At 34.6% G+C, this 17588-nt stretch overlaps 2 protein-coding genes across 3 annotated transcripts in view; one reads left to right on the top strand and one right to left on the bottom strand.

Annotated features, from left to right (window-relative positions):
• Nucleotides 1-17588, bottom strand: part of PIGBOS1 (PIGB opposite strand 1) — a 33481-nt gene that overhangs the window by 10335 nt on the left and 5558 nt on the right. The gene's annotated exons all lie outside the window — the stretch shown is intronic.
• Nucleotides 1-17588, top strand: part of PIGB (phosphatidylinositol glycan anchor biosynthesis class B) — a 28488-nt gene that overhangs the window by 6099 nt on the left and 4801 nt on the right. For both annotated transcript variants that reach the window (XM_033108089.1, XM_033108088.1), the window contains 5 exons: nucleotides 3062-3192; nucleotides 4746-4886; nucleotides 11567-11618; nucleotides 12667-12878; nucleotides 13477-13541. In XM_033108089.1, the coding sequence (XP_032963980.1) occupies nucleotides 3062-3192; nucleotides 4746-4886; nucleotides 11567-11618; nucleotides 12667-12878; nucleotides 13477-13541 (601 nt within the window). The remainder of the gene's footprint in view (nucleotides 1-3061; nucleotides 3193-4745; nucleotides 4887-11566; nucleotides 11619-12666; nucleotides 12879-13476; nucleotides 13542-17588) is intronic.

The following is a 17588-nucleotide window of genomic DNA, read 5'->3' as shown; positions in this document are numbered from 1 at the left end:
AGAACTGATAAATGAATTTAGTAAAGTAGCAGGATACAAAATTAATATTCAGAAATCAGTTGCATTTGTATATACCAATAATAAAATATCAGAAGGAGAAATTAAGAAAACAATCCCATTTACAATTGCTACAAAAACTATAAAATACCTAGGAATAAATTTAACCAAAGAAGTAAAAGATTTGTACTCAGAAAATTATAAGATACTGAAGAGAGAAATTAAAGAGGATACAAATAGATGGAAACACATACCATGCTCAAGAATTAACATAGTTAAAATGGCCATACTGCCTAAGGCAATATACAGATTCAACGCAATTCCTATCAAACTACCAAGGACATTTTTCACAGAAATAGAACATATAATCCTAAAATTTATATGGAACCATAAAAGACCCTGGATAGCCTCGGCAACCTTGAGCGATAAGAACAAAGTGGGAGGTATAACAATACCTGACATCAAATTATACTACAAGACCTTCAGTAATCAAAACAGTGTGGTACTGGCATAAAAACAGACACATAGATCAATGGAACAGAATAGAGAGCCCAGAAATAAATTCATGCCTATATGGTCATTTAATCTACGACAATGGAAGCAAGAATCTACAGTGGGGTAAAGACAGTCTATTCAATAAATGGTGCTGGGAAACCTGGACAGACATGCAAAAAAATGAAGCTGGACCACCTCCTTACACCGTATACAAGAATAAATTCAAAATGGATTAAAGACTTAAATGTAAGATCTGAAACCATAAAATTCCTAGAAGAAAATATAGGAAAAAACTTCACAGACATTACCCGGAGTAAGATTTTTACTGATATATCCCCTCGGGCAAGGGAAGTAAGAGAAAAAAATAAACATGTGGGATTACATCAAACTAAAAAGTTTTTTCACAGCAAAGGAAACCATCAATAAAACAAAAAGGGATCCTACCGAATGGGAGAAAATATTTGCCAATGATATATCTGATAAGGGGACAATATCCCAAATTTATTCAAAAATTCACTCAATTCAACTCCAAAAAAACCAAACAATCCAATTAAAAAATGGGCAGAGGACATGAAGAGACATTTTTCTAAAAAGGACATACAGATCGCAGACATATGAAAAAATGCTCAACCTCACTAATCATTAGAGAAATGCAAATAAAAAAAACAATGAGATACCACCTCACCCCAGTCAAAATGGCTATCATCAATAAATCAACAAACAAGTGCTGGCGAGGATGTGGAGAAAAGGGAACCCTTGTGTACTGTTGATTGGATTGCAGATTGGTGCAGCCACTATGGAAAACAGTATGGAGGTATCTCAAAAAACTGAAAATGAAACTACCTTGTGACCCAGGAATTCCACTCCTAGGTATCCAGAGAAATCCAAAAACTAATTCAAAAAAAATGTATGCACCCCTATGTTTATTGCAGCACTATACACAATAGCCAAGACATGGAAACAACCGAAATGCCCATCGGTAGATGATTTGATTAAGAAATTGTGGTACATTCATACAATGAGTATTATGCAGCCATAAAAAAGAAGGAAATCTTACCATTTGCAACAATATGGATGGACCTAGAGACCATTGTTAAGTGAAATAGTCAGACCGAGAAAGACACTTATGATCTCACTTATATGTGGAATCTAAAGAAAAGAATAAATGAATGAACTAATCAGAAACAGTTTCAGAGATATAGAGGAAAAACTGAGGGTTGCTAGATGGGGGGTGGGGTGGGGATAAGGGGGAAGGTGAGGGGTTTAGAAAGCACAGTTGGTAACCACAAGATTGCCACAGGGATACGAAAGTCAATTTGGGGAATATAATCAATAATATTGTAAAGATTTTGTAGGGTATCCGATGGACACTTGTCTCATTAGGGAAACCACCTCAGGGATGATGTAGATGCCTGATCACTTAAGCTGAAGAATAATGAATATCAACTATAATTTTATATATATATATATGTATATGGTTACTAGAAGCGGATTACAGCATTAGGAATAGAGACAGTGGAAATATAATGGCTGTGTGTGATGTCAGAGGGTTAGTGGATGTGGGGAGAGGGCTTGTCACTGTGTGAGGGATATAATATAAATGATAAATGTCTAACTATTACATTGTTTTGTGCACCTGAAACTAATAAAAAAAAATTTACAGGACATATTTCTGCAGATAGCATGTTGATTTGCACCAAAGACAGACTGGTTTAGCAAATGAGTCCTTGCTAATTGATTTAAGGATAAAGACCGTCTCTATTTTGTGCTTATATACACTGCTGAAGGCTCAACCTAAAATGACAAAGGCATAATGAAAGCCTTTGAAATCCTTCCTCCAAAGTAGCACCACTAGATTCCTCTAGTTTAGGAAAAGCCTTTTAATGCCACAAAAATTGGAAACCGTTTTAAAGGCTATATTTGAAGAGAGAGGAAACTAGTACACGTTTTAACACTCTTGCGTCAACTAACAAGTCTAAGGTATTTCTTTTGTCGACTTAATGATGCGTCTGTTTGCATATTCTTCCAAAAACTGGTTTGCTAATTTAGTTAATTTCCAAATGAAAATTTAATGACATTCCCTGAGAGTCATGTTTTTTTCCCTCTTTCATGTTGTCCTAATTTTTCATCAAGAAATAGGGCAACATTCTAAACTAAGGTCAATAAAAACAGTCAAAATACTTGTTAGAAATATAAGACAATTTGAGGAATATTGATTGGAAGAATCTTGTTATGAATTTCAATCCTCTGTGAACTATGCCAATTAAAGAATCTGTTTTATGCCTTTTATTAGCGGGAAATGAGATTCAAATCAAATGCAATGCCATAAAAATGTACCTGAAAGTATCAATTTCTTAACTTTAACAAATGTAGATCTGGTATTATCACAGACCTGTGTTTGATATAAATGCTTAAAAACAATGTTTGGGCATGCCTACTTTTAACGTTACTTACCTTTTGATGTGATTTTTGCAGTATTTAGATTTGCATACTATTTTCCATAGAAGATAATACTAACTAAGCTTTTCTATTTCCCATTCCATATATGTTTGCTCATAACTGTTCTTAGTTTTTTTGCCAGTTATGCTCTTGGTTCACATGGTATTGCTGTACCAGAACTCTTACAAACACCATGGAAACTGTTCTCACTATAATTGCTCTTTTCTACTACCCTTTGGAAGGTTCAAAATCTATGAACAGGTGAGATATATTACTGTTAATTTACAAAACTCTAAAGCACGCTTTGGAAAAATCTTAAGTATAAACATATTGTAACATTCAGTGGACCCCCGTCCCTCCCAATGTTTATGGAGGTTATTAGAACCGCATTTTCAGTTGATATATTCATTATAGCAGGAAACAGATATACTCAAACTGGGTAATTGAGGAGGTTAATAAAAGGACTATTTCAAAGGTCTAGACAGTATTTAGATAAGCCAATAAGGGGATAACATAGTGCCCCAGAAATAGTCACAGCAGGAAGTTTGTATTACCCCTTGGCCCCAAAGCAAGGAGAGGAAATGGTTACTGGAATCTATGCAGAGCTGTAACTTTAAAGGAGGGCTACAACAGGAGAGAGGCACAGCCAGCCTTTAGCCATAGCAAAGAGAGCTGAGAGTAAAATACCCTGATTTGACTCTTCTGTCCTCCAGTTATCCAAAACCAGTCAGAAGCCAGAAAGCAAGACAGCGATTGATATAGTCCATTACAGGTCAGCTTTCCTGCACATAGAGCAGGTGAAGCGTGGAGAACAGATCTAGAAGGGCAAATAGAAAATATGTGGATCTGATTAGGGCATATATAAACCGGGGGAAGCAAATACCAAGCAAAGGGAACAACCAGCAAAGGCACAAAGCTGTAAAAGGGCATCACTGTATTCTAGGCACGTTGTCCAGAGTAGCAATGTGTGGTAGGATGCACAGGAGAAGAGAAGAATAAGGGATGAGGCTGGAATCTGACTTTGCTCTTCTCCAGAATTTGAACTTTATTCTGTAGGTTTTGGGGAACCATTACAGGCTTATGAGAGGCACAGCATAGTCAGATCTGATTTAGAAAGAATTCTCTTGTAGTATCAGTATTTAGGATATAATGAAAAGGAGAAAGCCAGAATGAGCATAGTTAAAAAGCTAGTGTCCATTCTTCCTATGTAACAAGGTGATTGGGAGGATGAAATTAAGTAAGATCATTTCTGCATATAGTTGACATTCAAAATTATTGTATAATAGGCTTTTTGTCAGGTATACATATGCATTTTTCAGTTGGATAAAATTAGCAGCTTTGTTTCAAAACAAAATCATATGGACTCAGAAGCCTATCACAGCCTAAGTAATCCTAATGTTTCTTTAAATGCACTTGGTTTTTTCCTTAAAGAATGGTTTTGTGTGACTTTCTTTTATATCCTTATGAGAGACTTGATCATTTTTCCATCAGGAAAGCAACTTGCAAAGTTGTATGGTTAAAATTTAGTATGCTTTCCACAAACGAGACCAACATTAAGACATAGAATAACTGCTTATTTGAAAATACTAGAATTATGATAGTACAGCTGGAAAAGACGTTAGATATTTCTTCTTTTTATAGATGAGAAAAATTAAGAGCCAGAAAGTATAAGTAACTTCCCCAAGTTCACATAGCTGTTTATATCAAAAGGAAAATGCTCTCATTTTAAAAATAAAATTGTATCACAGTGTAAATAGTAGTGACTTCTAAACTGCTTTTCTAGTTGTCTTGACGATACATTTTCCTTGTCATAGTGTCAAGTACTCTTCCCTGGTGGCACTTGCCTTCATAATTCGTCCCACGGCTGTCATTCCATGGATACCTTTGCTCTTTAGACATTTCTGGCAAGAACAGAGAAAACTTGATCTTATTCTACATCAGTTTTTACCTGTAGGGTGAGTATTGCTATAATTTATCTATTTTAATAACTTCTAAATTATACATTATGAACAAGATTTTACATCTTTTAGTCAATTATCTTCTAATGTCAATGAGAATTGTCAGGCCAAGGAAACAAAATATTTCCAAATTTATATTTTAATATTTGATTCTGATTAACTTTCCTTAAATGAGGATCTTTGCGATTTTTCTTAGAACGTTCCTGTCTTTATTTCCTAAAATTTCTCAAATACATTTTATAGATACATGATTCTTTTACATTTGTATAGGGCTTTATAAAGGGCATTCACATATTACCTCATGATTTTCACAATTCTTGGATCTAGGCAATGTAGGTACTTTTGTAGAAGAAACGGGACTTGGCAAAATGAAAAATGAGTTAGCCAAAGTCATTGGGTTGGTTATGGTGAAACTGAGATTGAAACCCAGCTCTTCTAACTGTATTTTGAGTTCCTAGTATCAGACTTAACCCACATATCTAGTCAAGTATCCAAAACAGTTATTTATTAACAAGATGAATGCATTCTAACTCTTAGAACAGCAGTCTTTTTAATATACTAGTATTCACTCTGTACAAGTATTTTTTAGTAGCAGTTAGAAAGGACTAAATCACCTGGTGACTAAATCATTGTTGTGATTGCACAGCATTATTAAAATTGTTTTAAATGTATTATATTCACTCAGCAAATATTTATTTAATCCTAGTATGTGCCAGGTACTGTTACAGATGCTGGAAATAGAGCAATTTAACAAAACAAAGTCCCGGCCTTGATGAAGTTTACATTTTAGTTGGGGCAGACAGACAGCTAAATACATATAATATGTATTTGTCAAGTGACAATAAGTGCTATAGGAAAAAATAATGAGAGACAAGAAAGGTAGAACACGGGTGCATGGTGGAATGGGTGTTATTTTTTTTATAGAATAACTGAGGAAGACGACCATGATAAGGTGACATGGGAGCCAACACCTAAAGGAACTGAGAGTGAACCATGTAGATACTTGAGGAAAGAATATTCCAAGCAAAAGGACCAGCAAGTGCACAGACCTTGATGCAGAGGTTGTATGGCTTGGCATTTTCAAGGAACAGCAAGGAGACTGATGTAGCTAAAGAAGCATGGGCTTGAGAGAGTGGATAACAGTGAGGTCAGAGAGAGAGCAGAGGCTCAGGTCATGTAGGCTATTACACTGAGGGAGACGAAAATCCTTTGTACTCTCCTCAGCACTATAATTTATTCATTCAACAAGCATTTAACCTACTTTGTATCAAATATCTGATGATTCAGAAGTGATTAAGATACAGTGTCCGTTCCCAAAGTCAAAGTCTGTTCCCAAAGTCAGTGTCTGTTCCCAAAGTCTGGGGGGTGAGTAATATAACAGTAATTCTTGCCCAGCAATAATATAAAGTGTTCCAATGTCAGTATAAAATGAAATGCTGTAGCAGGACAGATCATAAAGAACCTAATTCTGCTTGAAGGGAGAATATTAGTAGAAAGCTTATAAAGTTGGCGATGTTTCAAATAACAGCAAGAATGAATATGACATTCAATATTATTCTACTTCAGCTTCAGATGTATAGCGTATTGGGCAGGGATGTGGAGCATGTCATAGGGAACAGTCAATGGAATTGTAACAGCTCTGTACCATGTCAGAGGGGTAGCAGATTTCGGGGGGGTTATCACTTTGTGAGGGGTATAAATGTCTAACTATTACATTGCTTTGTACTTCTGAAACTAATTGAAAAAGAAAAAAATGAATATGAGTTTGCTAGGCACAGGGACTCAGCGTGCATCAAGCTGGAAAGTCCTGAAGGAACCCATTCATACAGATCCAAATGCTTATCTTGTTTATTTTGCAGGGAACTATAGGTAGGAAAGAACAAAAAATCTATGTGAAAACACCGTGAAACTCCAGCTTACAACAAATGTGATTCACAATTCTAATTAGTTTTATATTCTCAAATCCTTGATGCTTAGAGTTGGCCCCAGATTTGAACCATGTAACAGCCTTTTATGTATTGAGCATCCTTTAAAAATAACCAGTTACATATCCAGATAGGAATAGTGTCTCTAAATACAGAAAAAATCTTTAATGACTCTTAGGAAAATGTCTAATATATGTCGACCTATTTCTGTTTATCTTTTACACAACCTTGAAAATTTGGGACATCATTTTGTCAGTCATAGTTCAGTTGCCTTTCAGCTGCCACATTATCCCACCAATAATTAACAAGACAAAAATGAAGTATCATTATAGATCTTACAGGCATTGAACAGATGAGAAGAGAATATTATAAACAACTTTTTGACAGCCTAGATGAAATGGACAAATTCCTAGAAAAATACAACTTACCAAAACTGACAAATAACATTTCCCAACTCCTTTAATGAAGGTAACATATCCTTGATACGAAAATCTAACAAGGACATTACAAAAAAAGTCAATTACGAACGAGTATCTCTCATGACTATGAATGTAAAAATCCTAAACAAATCTTAGTATATTGAATCTAGAAATATTAAGTTGGTGCAAAAGTAATTGCAGTTTTGCAATTGTTTTTAACCTTTTTAACCGGTATTACTTTTGCACCAACCTAGTATCAAAAAGGAGACAACACTGCCAGGTGAAGGAATTAAGAAGTACAAACAGGTAGTTACAAAATAGTCACAGGGATGTAAAGTACAGCATAGTGAATATAGCTAATACTATTATAATAACTATGTAAGATGCCAGGTGGGTACTAGATCTATTACCAGGGGGATCATTTTATAAATTATATAAATGTCTAACCACTATGCTGTACACCTGAAACTAATATAAAATAATACTGAATGTCAACTGTAATTCAAAAATAAAAAAATTAAGAAAAAAATCAGTTTGCTTCATGACATTAACAGAATAAAGGAGGAAAATCATGTGACTATATCAATAGACACAGAAAAAGCACAGGATAAAATTAGAAGCCCATTCATGACTGGGGGGTAAGCAACCCTTAGAAACTTGCAATAGGAAGGGACTTCATGAATATAATAGATTTGTATAAAATGTTACAGCAAAATAATACTAAGTGTTGAAACACTGAAATCCTATTCCTTGAGATTGGGAGCAATACAAGGATGCTCATCGTTTCCACTCCTGTTGAACAGTATGTGTCCCAGCTACCGCTATAAGGCAAGAAAAACAGTTGGAAAGGAAGAAATAAAACAATATGACATAACGATGTGCAGAAAATCCAAAAGAATGTAAACTATTAGAATTAGTAAACAAATGCAGCATGCTCACTGGATATAAGGTCAATATACAAACAGTAATTGTATTTGGATACTAAAACTAGTAGGTAAAAGTTTGAGTAATAACAGGATTTTTACAGTCTCAAAGTATATCCCCATAAAATATTTATTAAAACGGAGAAAAGGATATTACAGTGGAGAAACTTGACAAACACCTCCTTAACCAAGTGATCAAAGTTAACATTGCCAGTAATAGGACAAATGAGTATCATGAGACTGCTACAGTGAAGCACAGAAAAACACTCCATCACTTCTGTGGTAGTACTACCAAAATGTATAACGTGAATCTACTCATGAGAAAACAGCAGACAAACCCAAATTGAGGTATATTTAACAATGTAATTGACCTGTATTCTTCAAAGATGCCACAGTCATGAATAACCAGGAAAGATTAAGGAAGTATTCTAGATAAAAGGAGACTAAAGAGAAATGACAAGTGAACACAACAAATTGATCAGAATCTCTTTTTATATAAAATGCATTATTGGGGGGCAGCTGGATAGCTCAGTTGGTTAGAGCGCGATGCTCGTAACACCAGGGTTGCCGGTTCTATCCCTGCATGGACTGTGAGCTGCGCCTTCCACAACTAGATTGAAACAACTACTTGACTTGGAGCTGACGTGTCCTGGAAAAACACACTTAAATATCAAAGTTTAAAATACGTTATTGGGACAGTTGGCAAAATCTGAAAAAGGCATAGATAGCCATAATGATTTAATGTTAATTTCCTGAAATCTGATGATTTGTGCTTTATGTAAGAGAATTTTCTTGTTTTTAGGAAATACCCACTCAAGTATGTAGGGATAAAGGTGAACAATGACTGCAACTTACTGTCAGACAATTCAGAAAAAACTATATATATACTTAAAAAGAAAAGGATAAAGCAAATATGGTAAAATGTTAACATTTGGGTAATCTAGGTGAAGGATATATGGGAATTCTTTGTACTATCCTTGCAATTTTTCTTAGAAATCAAGTCAAAATAAAAAATTAAATGGAAAACAGAAGTGTCATTTACAGTGGCATCAAAAAACATCAGATATCTATAAATAAAATAATGAAAGGTGTACAAGACCTCTACACAGAAAGCTACAGAACATTATTGGGAGAAACTAATGAATACCTAAATAAGTGAAAGGATATATGTTGATGGATAGAAGACTCAGTATTTTAAAAATTGATCTATATATTCAATGCAGTTCCAATTAAATCCCCAATATGGAGTGTCTGTATAAATTGATAAGCTGATTTTAAATGTTTAAGTAGAATGCAAAAGGCCAATATGGAGTGTCTGTATAAATTGATAAGCTGATTTTAAATGTTTAAGTGGAATGCAAAAGGCCAATATTAATGGAATGCAAAAGGCCAAGATTAGAATCTTGGAAGAAAAAAATGTTGGAAGACTTATGTTACTACATAGCAAGACTTTACAAAGTTACAGTAATTAATGCATGGTAAAATAGACTGATGGAACACAATAGAGTCCAGCAACAGATCCAAACATAAATGATTACTTCATTTATGATGATATTGATACTGCAGTACAGTAGAGAAAAGATAGTCTTTTCAATAAATATAGTATTAGTTAGCTATCCATGTGGGAAAAAAAGTAATATTGACCCTGACTTGCCGTAAGCAAAATAAAAGGGTAGGGGGAGTTATAGATCTTAATGTAAAGGTAAAGGAATGGCACTTCTGCAAGATAGAAAATCTTCATGACTTTGAAGCAGGTAAAGATTTCCTAAAAAGAACACAGTATTAACTATAAAGTAAAAAGATAGATACACTTTAGTACATTAAAATGCAAGACTTTTTTTTCCATCAGATTCACAAGAGAACGAAAAAGCAAGCCACAGACCAGAAGATATTTACAAAACAAGAAAAAATTCATAGAAAGTACTTGTAAAAATCTGCAAGAAAAATATAATAGAAAATTGATGAAAAGATACTTCAAAAGATATTTAAATGTCCAGGAAGTATAAAACAAGTCGCCTCATTAGTCATCAAGGAAATGTAAATTAAAATCACCATGACATGCTACTACACATCTACCTAAATGGCTTGAAAGGATATAGAACCCTTGTGCATTACTGTGGGAATATAAATTAATACAACCACTTTGAAAAAGTATTTACTAAAGCTGATTGCACCTATACCTTAGAGCCCAGTAATTTCGATCCTAAGTATATACTCAATAGAAATGTACATATGGGTACCAAAAGATGAGTCAAAGTATGTTCATAGCACTGTTGATGATAGCTAAAAAAAGGGGGTGGGAGAAGAACAGTGCCCATCGGAATAAATACATTGTGATATATTAATTCAGTGGAAAAACGATACAGTATTATAAATTAATGTACTGTAATGTTCAAAAAACATGGTTAAATCTCACAAACATAATGATTGTAGGAAACTGGACATGAGTGCATATAGTAAGATTTCATTTTTGTAAAATTCAAAAAAAGGTAAAAATATACTCTGTCAGAATTCAGGATAGTAGTCACCTTTGGGAAGGGAGTGGAGATTAACTGGTTGCAGGAATGAGGGGGCCTTTTGAAGTGCTACTAATGCTCTGTATCCTGATTTATATGACGGTTTACACAGTTGTGTCCATACAGTGATGATTCATGAAGATTAATATTTGTGTACTTTTCTGTATAGGTTTGTGGTAGGCAGCCTCTGAGATGGCCCCCACTAATCCCATCCTCTTAATATTCATGCTCTTGGATAATCCTCTTACCTTGAGTGTGGGCTGGACATTTTGAATCAATTCTAACAAACAAATATGGCAGAACAGAGGTCATAACAGGGTTATAAAGACACTGGCTTCCATCTTGGGTGCCTGTCTCGCTCTGTCTCAGCTGGCTCACATTGGGGGAAGCCAGTTGCCATGTCATGAGGCAGTCTTAAGGAGAGGATCAGGTGAGGGGGGCTGAGCCCTGCCAACAACGATGAGTGAGTGAGCCAAATACTCCCATTACCGCCCTCCCCACCCCCCACCGCCAATCAAGCCTTCAGGTGAAACTATAGCCTCAGCCAACATCTTGACAATTCATGAGAGACTTTGAACCAGAGACACTGAGGTAAGCTGCGCCTGGATTCTTGAGCCACAGAAACTGAGATAACAAATGTTCGTAGTTTTAAGTTGCCAAGTTTTGGCATAATTTGTTATGCAGCAACAGATAAAGCAGTGTTTATTACTTTTCAAAGTTTGCTTAAATGCAGCTTCTGTCATGAAACACCTTTCAAAATATGTAAATCCACATTCAGTAGGTGAAACTAAAACATTTTTAAAGTGGCTGTTGAGGCTAGGCACTTGAAAAGCCGTATACCAATACTGGATTTTCAATTAGTTCAGAACGTTAATTATCCTTTTTGTTTTTCAGATTTGTCACTTTGAGTTGGTCTCTGATAATTGATCGTATGTTTTTTGGTCAAGTAAGTTATTTATTACACTAAAAACTCAACCTGACTTTTTAATCCATGAATATTTGAGAACATAGACAAATCTTTTTTTTTTTTAAATGATATAGGATAAAAAAACTAAAAAAAACTAGCATATGCCTTTCCTTCAATTTGCTGTGCTATGTAACAGAATTGTGTATTTCTAGTTGAAGTTCAAAAGTCAATTTTAAGGCATTTTTTATGAGCATAAAGTTTGTGTATTTTGTCAGGTTTGTAACAAAAGGTTAAATTTTAATGATTTTAGTTGACCTCAAAGTAATCATTCAGAACTCAGACCAACCAGAATACTCTAGTCTTCAAGCATTGGTTTGACGTTTTAATTTCATGACTGTTGGTTGTTTTTAAGTTCCCTGTTTTTAAGTCATTTATGGGCTCTGTAATCAGATTGCCAGTTTGAGGCTTAGTGCCCTTATTATTACCTGTGTGACCTTAGACAAGTTATGTACCTTTCTTGCCAGTTTCTTTATCTGGAAATAACTGTGGTACCTGCCTCACAAGGTTGGAGGATTAAATAATGCGTGTAAAATGCTTACAACGATGCCAAGCACAAGTGAGCGCTTTATGTTAGCTTTTCTTGCTGTTGATCATTATCTGCTTTATGCCATCATTCCAATTGTAATGTTTTCAGAGCTTTATCTTAATAGGTAATTTGTGATATCGTAAGGTACTAGAGTAAAATTTTTAATGTGGTTACAACACACACGTTCTCATAAAAATTATTTAGGATTCGCCTTAGCTCTAATCATATGTAAAACTTACACTGTCTAAATATGAATGTTTATTCATACTTTCTTGAATCTCAAAAACCTAGTTTTACAAATTAACAAAAAGCAATACTTAGAACATAAAAAATAAAGAATGATTTCATATGGTCATTATTCAAAATTATTAATGTAAACTACTGTCTGGTTTTTACACTTTATTCCTAATTTAATGACAAGATTCTGCCAAATTCCCTCATGCCAAAGATTCATACGTGGCACTAACACATTTCTATTTCTCTTTCCTTCAACTATGCCAGTGGACTCTGGTTCAGTATAATTTTTTGAAATTTAACGTGCTGCAGAATTTGGGAACATTTTATGGTTCTCATTCATGGCACTGGTACTTCAGTCAAGGATTTCCAGTTGTCTTGGGTACTCACATGCCCTTCTTTATTCATGGCTGCTTCCTAGCCCCCAGAAGGTACCGGATACTTTTGGTGACTGTGCTGTGGACACTGCTAGTTTATAGGTATGATTTCACTTGTTCAAATCATTAATTTTTATAATGTTACCAAGAAATTAAATTCTTCAAACAGTAAACTTTATCTTTTGGAGATGCATTAACTCTTATGATTTGTTAATGGGGATTATTTAGCAGATTGAGAGGTAGTAATTATGTTGATACTCAGGTAAAATGAATACTTCTGATACGTATAGTTTGTTTAACAAGGATTACATTCAAGTTTTAAGAAGTTGAACAAATTTCATTTGCTCTTAAAAAACAGAAACTACCAAAATTTTAAGTATTGAAGGACCAGAGAAATATTTTTAAATGAAAATGTATGCATCTTTATTCCAGATTTGACTAATATGACTTACTTGATTATAGAAATCCCTTTTTTAGAATATAATTGTACTTTAGACATTGACAACAGATATTAGAATTACTTTTAACACATCATCATCACCTTGTAACTAAAAAATGACTGATTCCTGAAGCATGAAATTCAGTCTCAGTACTTAGAAAAACAGGTCATGTTAATTATTCCATTTAAAATACAATTAATTTCTCAAACTATCATGTAATATGAAAAAATATTTTCTTTTAATATCTTTTTCTCTTATAGCATGTTGAGCCACAAAGAATTCAGGTTTATCTATCCAGTTTTACCATTTTGTATGGTGTTCTGTGGTAAGTATTTTTGTTCAATATAGAAAAAAAAAGTATAAGAAATAGTTAAAAGACAATAAACTCTCATTAAGCTCATTAAATTCTAAAATACAATTTCCAAATAGGCAAAAAGAATTATTTCTTAATTACAAAATAATTATATTATTGCAGTATTTTCTTTTTGCAGTCTAAATATCCTTTTTCCTGTATCCTGTAAAATGAGATAAAATCATAAAGATCCAAAGCACCTTTTGGTAACGGTGTTTCTGGCTATTAGAAATCTCTCACTAAAAAGTGATGGACTATGTATCTATTTTACAGTAGCTACTTTCAGTTTATGGTTAAACTATAAAGTTCTTCATTCTACAAATGAAAATATATTTATAGGTGTTGAAACCACTTTTTAATGCTTTAAGACTCACTCTAATGCGTATGCCATTTTTAGAGTTATTAACACCTAATTTTATCTTGGCCTTTTCTCCATTATTTCCCATAGTTCTTTGCAATAATTTTTTTACATGTTACTTCTAAAGTTTTATATTACTCAGCTTTGGAAAATATGAATTTTTTACATTGGTTAGTTTGGAAAAATTATGAATTGAAACTTTATTAACTTCATTTCAGAATAAATGACTGTTGGTTTCCTTCAAACATTAATCACTAAAAAAAAAAAATCACTAGACTGGGAAGGAAGAAATGAGTAATCAACCCATTTCTAGAGACAGGGAAAAGCAAGGGAGTTAATGGTATCAAGCTTTTTACTTAAAAAAAAAAAAAAAAAAAAAACAACTCCAAACAACCCATAGTTAAGCAGCCTTCTTGGACCAAGTTTACATTATTGCCTTCAGAGCTGACATACTCTCATCAATTTAGGTACAAACATACACATCTATATATTGCATCTGAAGTGCTGAAACCAAAGTTAATTTATGTCATTTAGTGTTACGTTATATACAAATGCAGGCACATATAAAAATATAGACATCTAACAACTATTTGGCAAGTCTTAAGAATATTGGGCCCATTTATCAAAGCTAATTTATTCATGAATCACTTCATATTTTTTCTTTTTTACATCTTGAGTTTTGGTTTCTTCCCAAGTGAGCACTGCCAGCCTAGAATACAAATGTGTGTGTGTGAATTTAGGAAGTTGTTTTGATTCCATTTTTATAATCTGGGATTTTCCAGCATTCCACTTCTGTGTCTTCACAAAGTGTTTTAGGGAAAGACTGTTCTCTGAACCTCATTCCCAGCCCAAAGATTGCATCCGTAACCCTTTGTTCCCACTCCCAAAGATTTAGACAAAATGCTGATGAGGGTTGAAGATATCATCTTGTAATGGACAAGAATAAGCCTTTCTTCCATCTTGTGTCCACTCAGAAGGATCTCTATAGGACTGATACTCATCAAAACCCCTGACATTCTCACAGGATATTATCTTTTCCTTCAGATACATATACCCAAGATCCTTGAGTGAACCAAAAAATTCTGACTCTTAAGAGACTCGTACTTCTATTAAAAGTCAGAACTGTTTGCCAACTGGTTCCAACAATAGGACCAATTTAAGTGGTGAGCTCACCTAGATAGAAGTCTTTGCATTTCTAGGTACAGTATCAGATAACAGCAGCTCTCTTTGGAGTTCTTGGTATTTTAAATAGCTCAGTTTTGAGTCTAACTACCTGAAATCTTGAGTTACATTGTACTTCAAATATCAGTTTTATCCTATTGTGACCCATTTTAACCTGATTTTATATAAACATGAGAACTCTATTGGCAATTGCTATATAACAAGCCACCTCAAAATTTAGTGGCTTAAAAGTTAATTTACTTTTACTTACAAGATTATAGTTCCGCTGGGCAGTTCTCATCTCCAGAGCTCATGTATGCAAATGTAATCAGCTGCAGATGGGGTACACAGCTCTATTGACTTAGGCCGGGCTCTCTCGTTTGGGGTTCAGCTGGCTATAAGAGTTACCTCAGCTCTTCTATGTGCTCTTCCTTTCCAAAGGTGAGCTGGGGCTTGTTCACTTCGTGCGTGTAGGCAGGTTCCAAGAGGAGAGGGAGAGTCCAAGACCCAGTGAAGTCCAAACACAGAACTGGCACACTGTCACTTGCACCACATTCTTTTGGTCAGAGCAAGTCACAAACCCACCAGGCCAAATTCAAGAGATGAGAAATGAACTTCAGGCTCGTGTAGGGACTGGACACAAGAGGAGGAATAACTGCAGCCATTTTTCTTGCCTAATTTGAATTTCCCTCAGTCCAGTCCAAAAATAAGACTTAATTCTAGAAAACATACCTTCTGTGATTAGCTCTGATCCTTAGTGAATTTAGCCTCAGTTTCCTTACCTGTAAAAGAAAGGTGCCATTGGTCTAACAACAATGAAATTCTTAGACTGAACCTGTCATTTGTGCTGGTGTTTCCAGCACCTGCTATCAATTCTGGGTTGGGTGTCTGTTTTCTACCACAGTGGCGAATGCAATCTTGCTTGTCTTTGGTAAAACCAGTTTTTCCATATGCTAATCTTTTTATCAAAATCATGTATCTACATTGCTTCAAAAGCCATTCCATAGTTTTTTTTAAAAATGGTTCCCCTTCCCTCGTTCCCATTTCCCCATCCCCAGAGGCAATCACTGTGGTTATTTTGGTATTTATCTCTAAATAAAATGCTAATAACGCCCTTGAAGATCTTTGGTTTTGGTATTATCTATTGACTTCTCACTATGGAAGATGAAAATATAGCTTATTTCCTTAGCTAAGTAGCAACATGCAATTCTTGATACCTCCCTGTGCCCAGTACTCTCATTATGGTTTTTAATATTTCAGAGACTCCTCCCATTCCTCTGTACATCCATTCCAGAATTAAACCACCCCATGTTTTTCTCCTGTAAACATTGAAATCAAGTTGACACAGCTCCCCGAAGGAGTATTTAAAAATGAAAATGTTAACTCAGAAATACCACTAATTGGTAGAGATTTTTTTCTTAACATTGGATTTTCTAATTGTCCTTGGCAAAACCAGGATGCGTCCTTGCTACCCCTCAGTTTGATGGGATCAGTAATGCATAGCCCCCGACTTTCCCATCTTCTTCGTTACAATGAACCTTACCTGGGTAAGAAGGAACTCATGAGGCATTGCTGAAGAATACAGGGTAACATATATCCAAAACTTAAAACGTGATTGTTTGTATCAAGGTAAATCGTATGACAAATAGGAGATATGGCTAAGTAAAGGAGGAGCCAACTCATGAGGGACCTTCTTATATACTCAAGTTTTTAGATTTCATCCAGCAGTAGTCAACTGGGACATAAAGTATTTAAAACACTATTAACAGTAATCTGATGAGAGTGATTTGATAAGAACCCAGTGTATTTTTTATTATAAAAATACATATTCATGGTACAAAAAACAAAACTCAACCATCAATGTCATCCTCTAATCATCTAGCCTCACTCCCCAGAGATAATTATCACTTTCTTATAAATTCTTCTAGAAATTTTTTGTATACACTTTTAAGTATCTTTTTGTAGGCCCAGATAACAGAAGCAAATTAAATATTCTGGGACATTATTTAACATTTAGTAAGAGCTACTATGTAAAATGAAGAGGTCTGTATTCTGACATGTAGTCACCAGGGTTCGTATTAAACCCTTGTTCTCATGGAAATTACGAGGCTGAAAGAATTCTGTAAGTGGTTTTATAGGACATACAGAAAACGTGTGTTCCCAGAATCTTCAGTAATTGGGGGGGGGCGGTTCTCATTTCATGTTAGGTAATGCTTATGTTACATGGTGGTGACTATCACGTCGTGAAGCTAGCTCATTTTAGGGTGGATCCTTTTAATGAGAACTCCATCTTATTATTTATATGTACAATTAAGTAGGCTTACTGGATGGCAGCTATTATGATCTTGTCGATTACCTCTTTAAATAGTAAACCATACGATTTCCCTATAAGAAAACAATGGACTCAAGGTTTCTCTTGGGGCTCAGTCTAGCATTCAAGCTATATCTTTCCAACTCTCTTTAGCAACATCAGTTTCTGAAATCCCATTGGGAAACTTCGA

The sequence above is a fragment of the Rhinolophus ferrumequinum genome, chromosome 6 (genome assembly GCF_004115265.2).
Source record: "Rhinolophus ferrumequinum isolate MPI-CBG mRhiFer1 chromosome 6, mRhiFer1_v1.p, whole genome shotgun sequence".
Classification (NCBI taxonomy): domain Eukaryota; kingdom Metazoa; phylum Chordata; class Mammalia; order Chiroptera; family Rhinolophidae; genus Rhinolophus; species Rhinolophus ferrumequinum.
The sequence above is the reverse complement of the archived record's forward strand: the minus strand, read 5'-3'. Positions and strand labels throughout refer to the sequence as shown.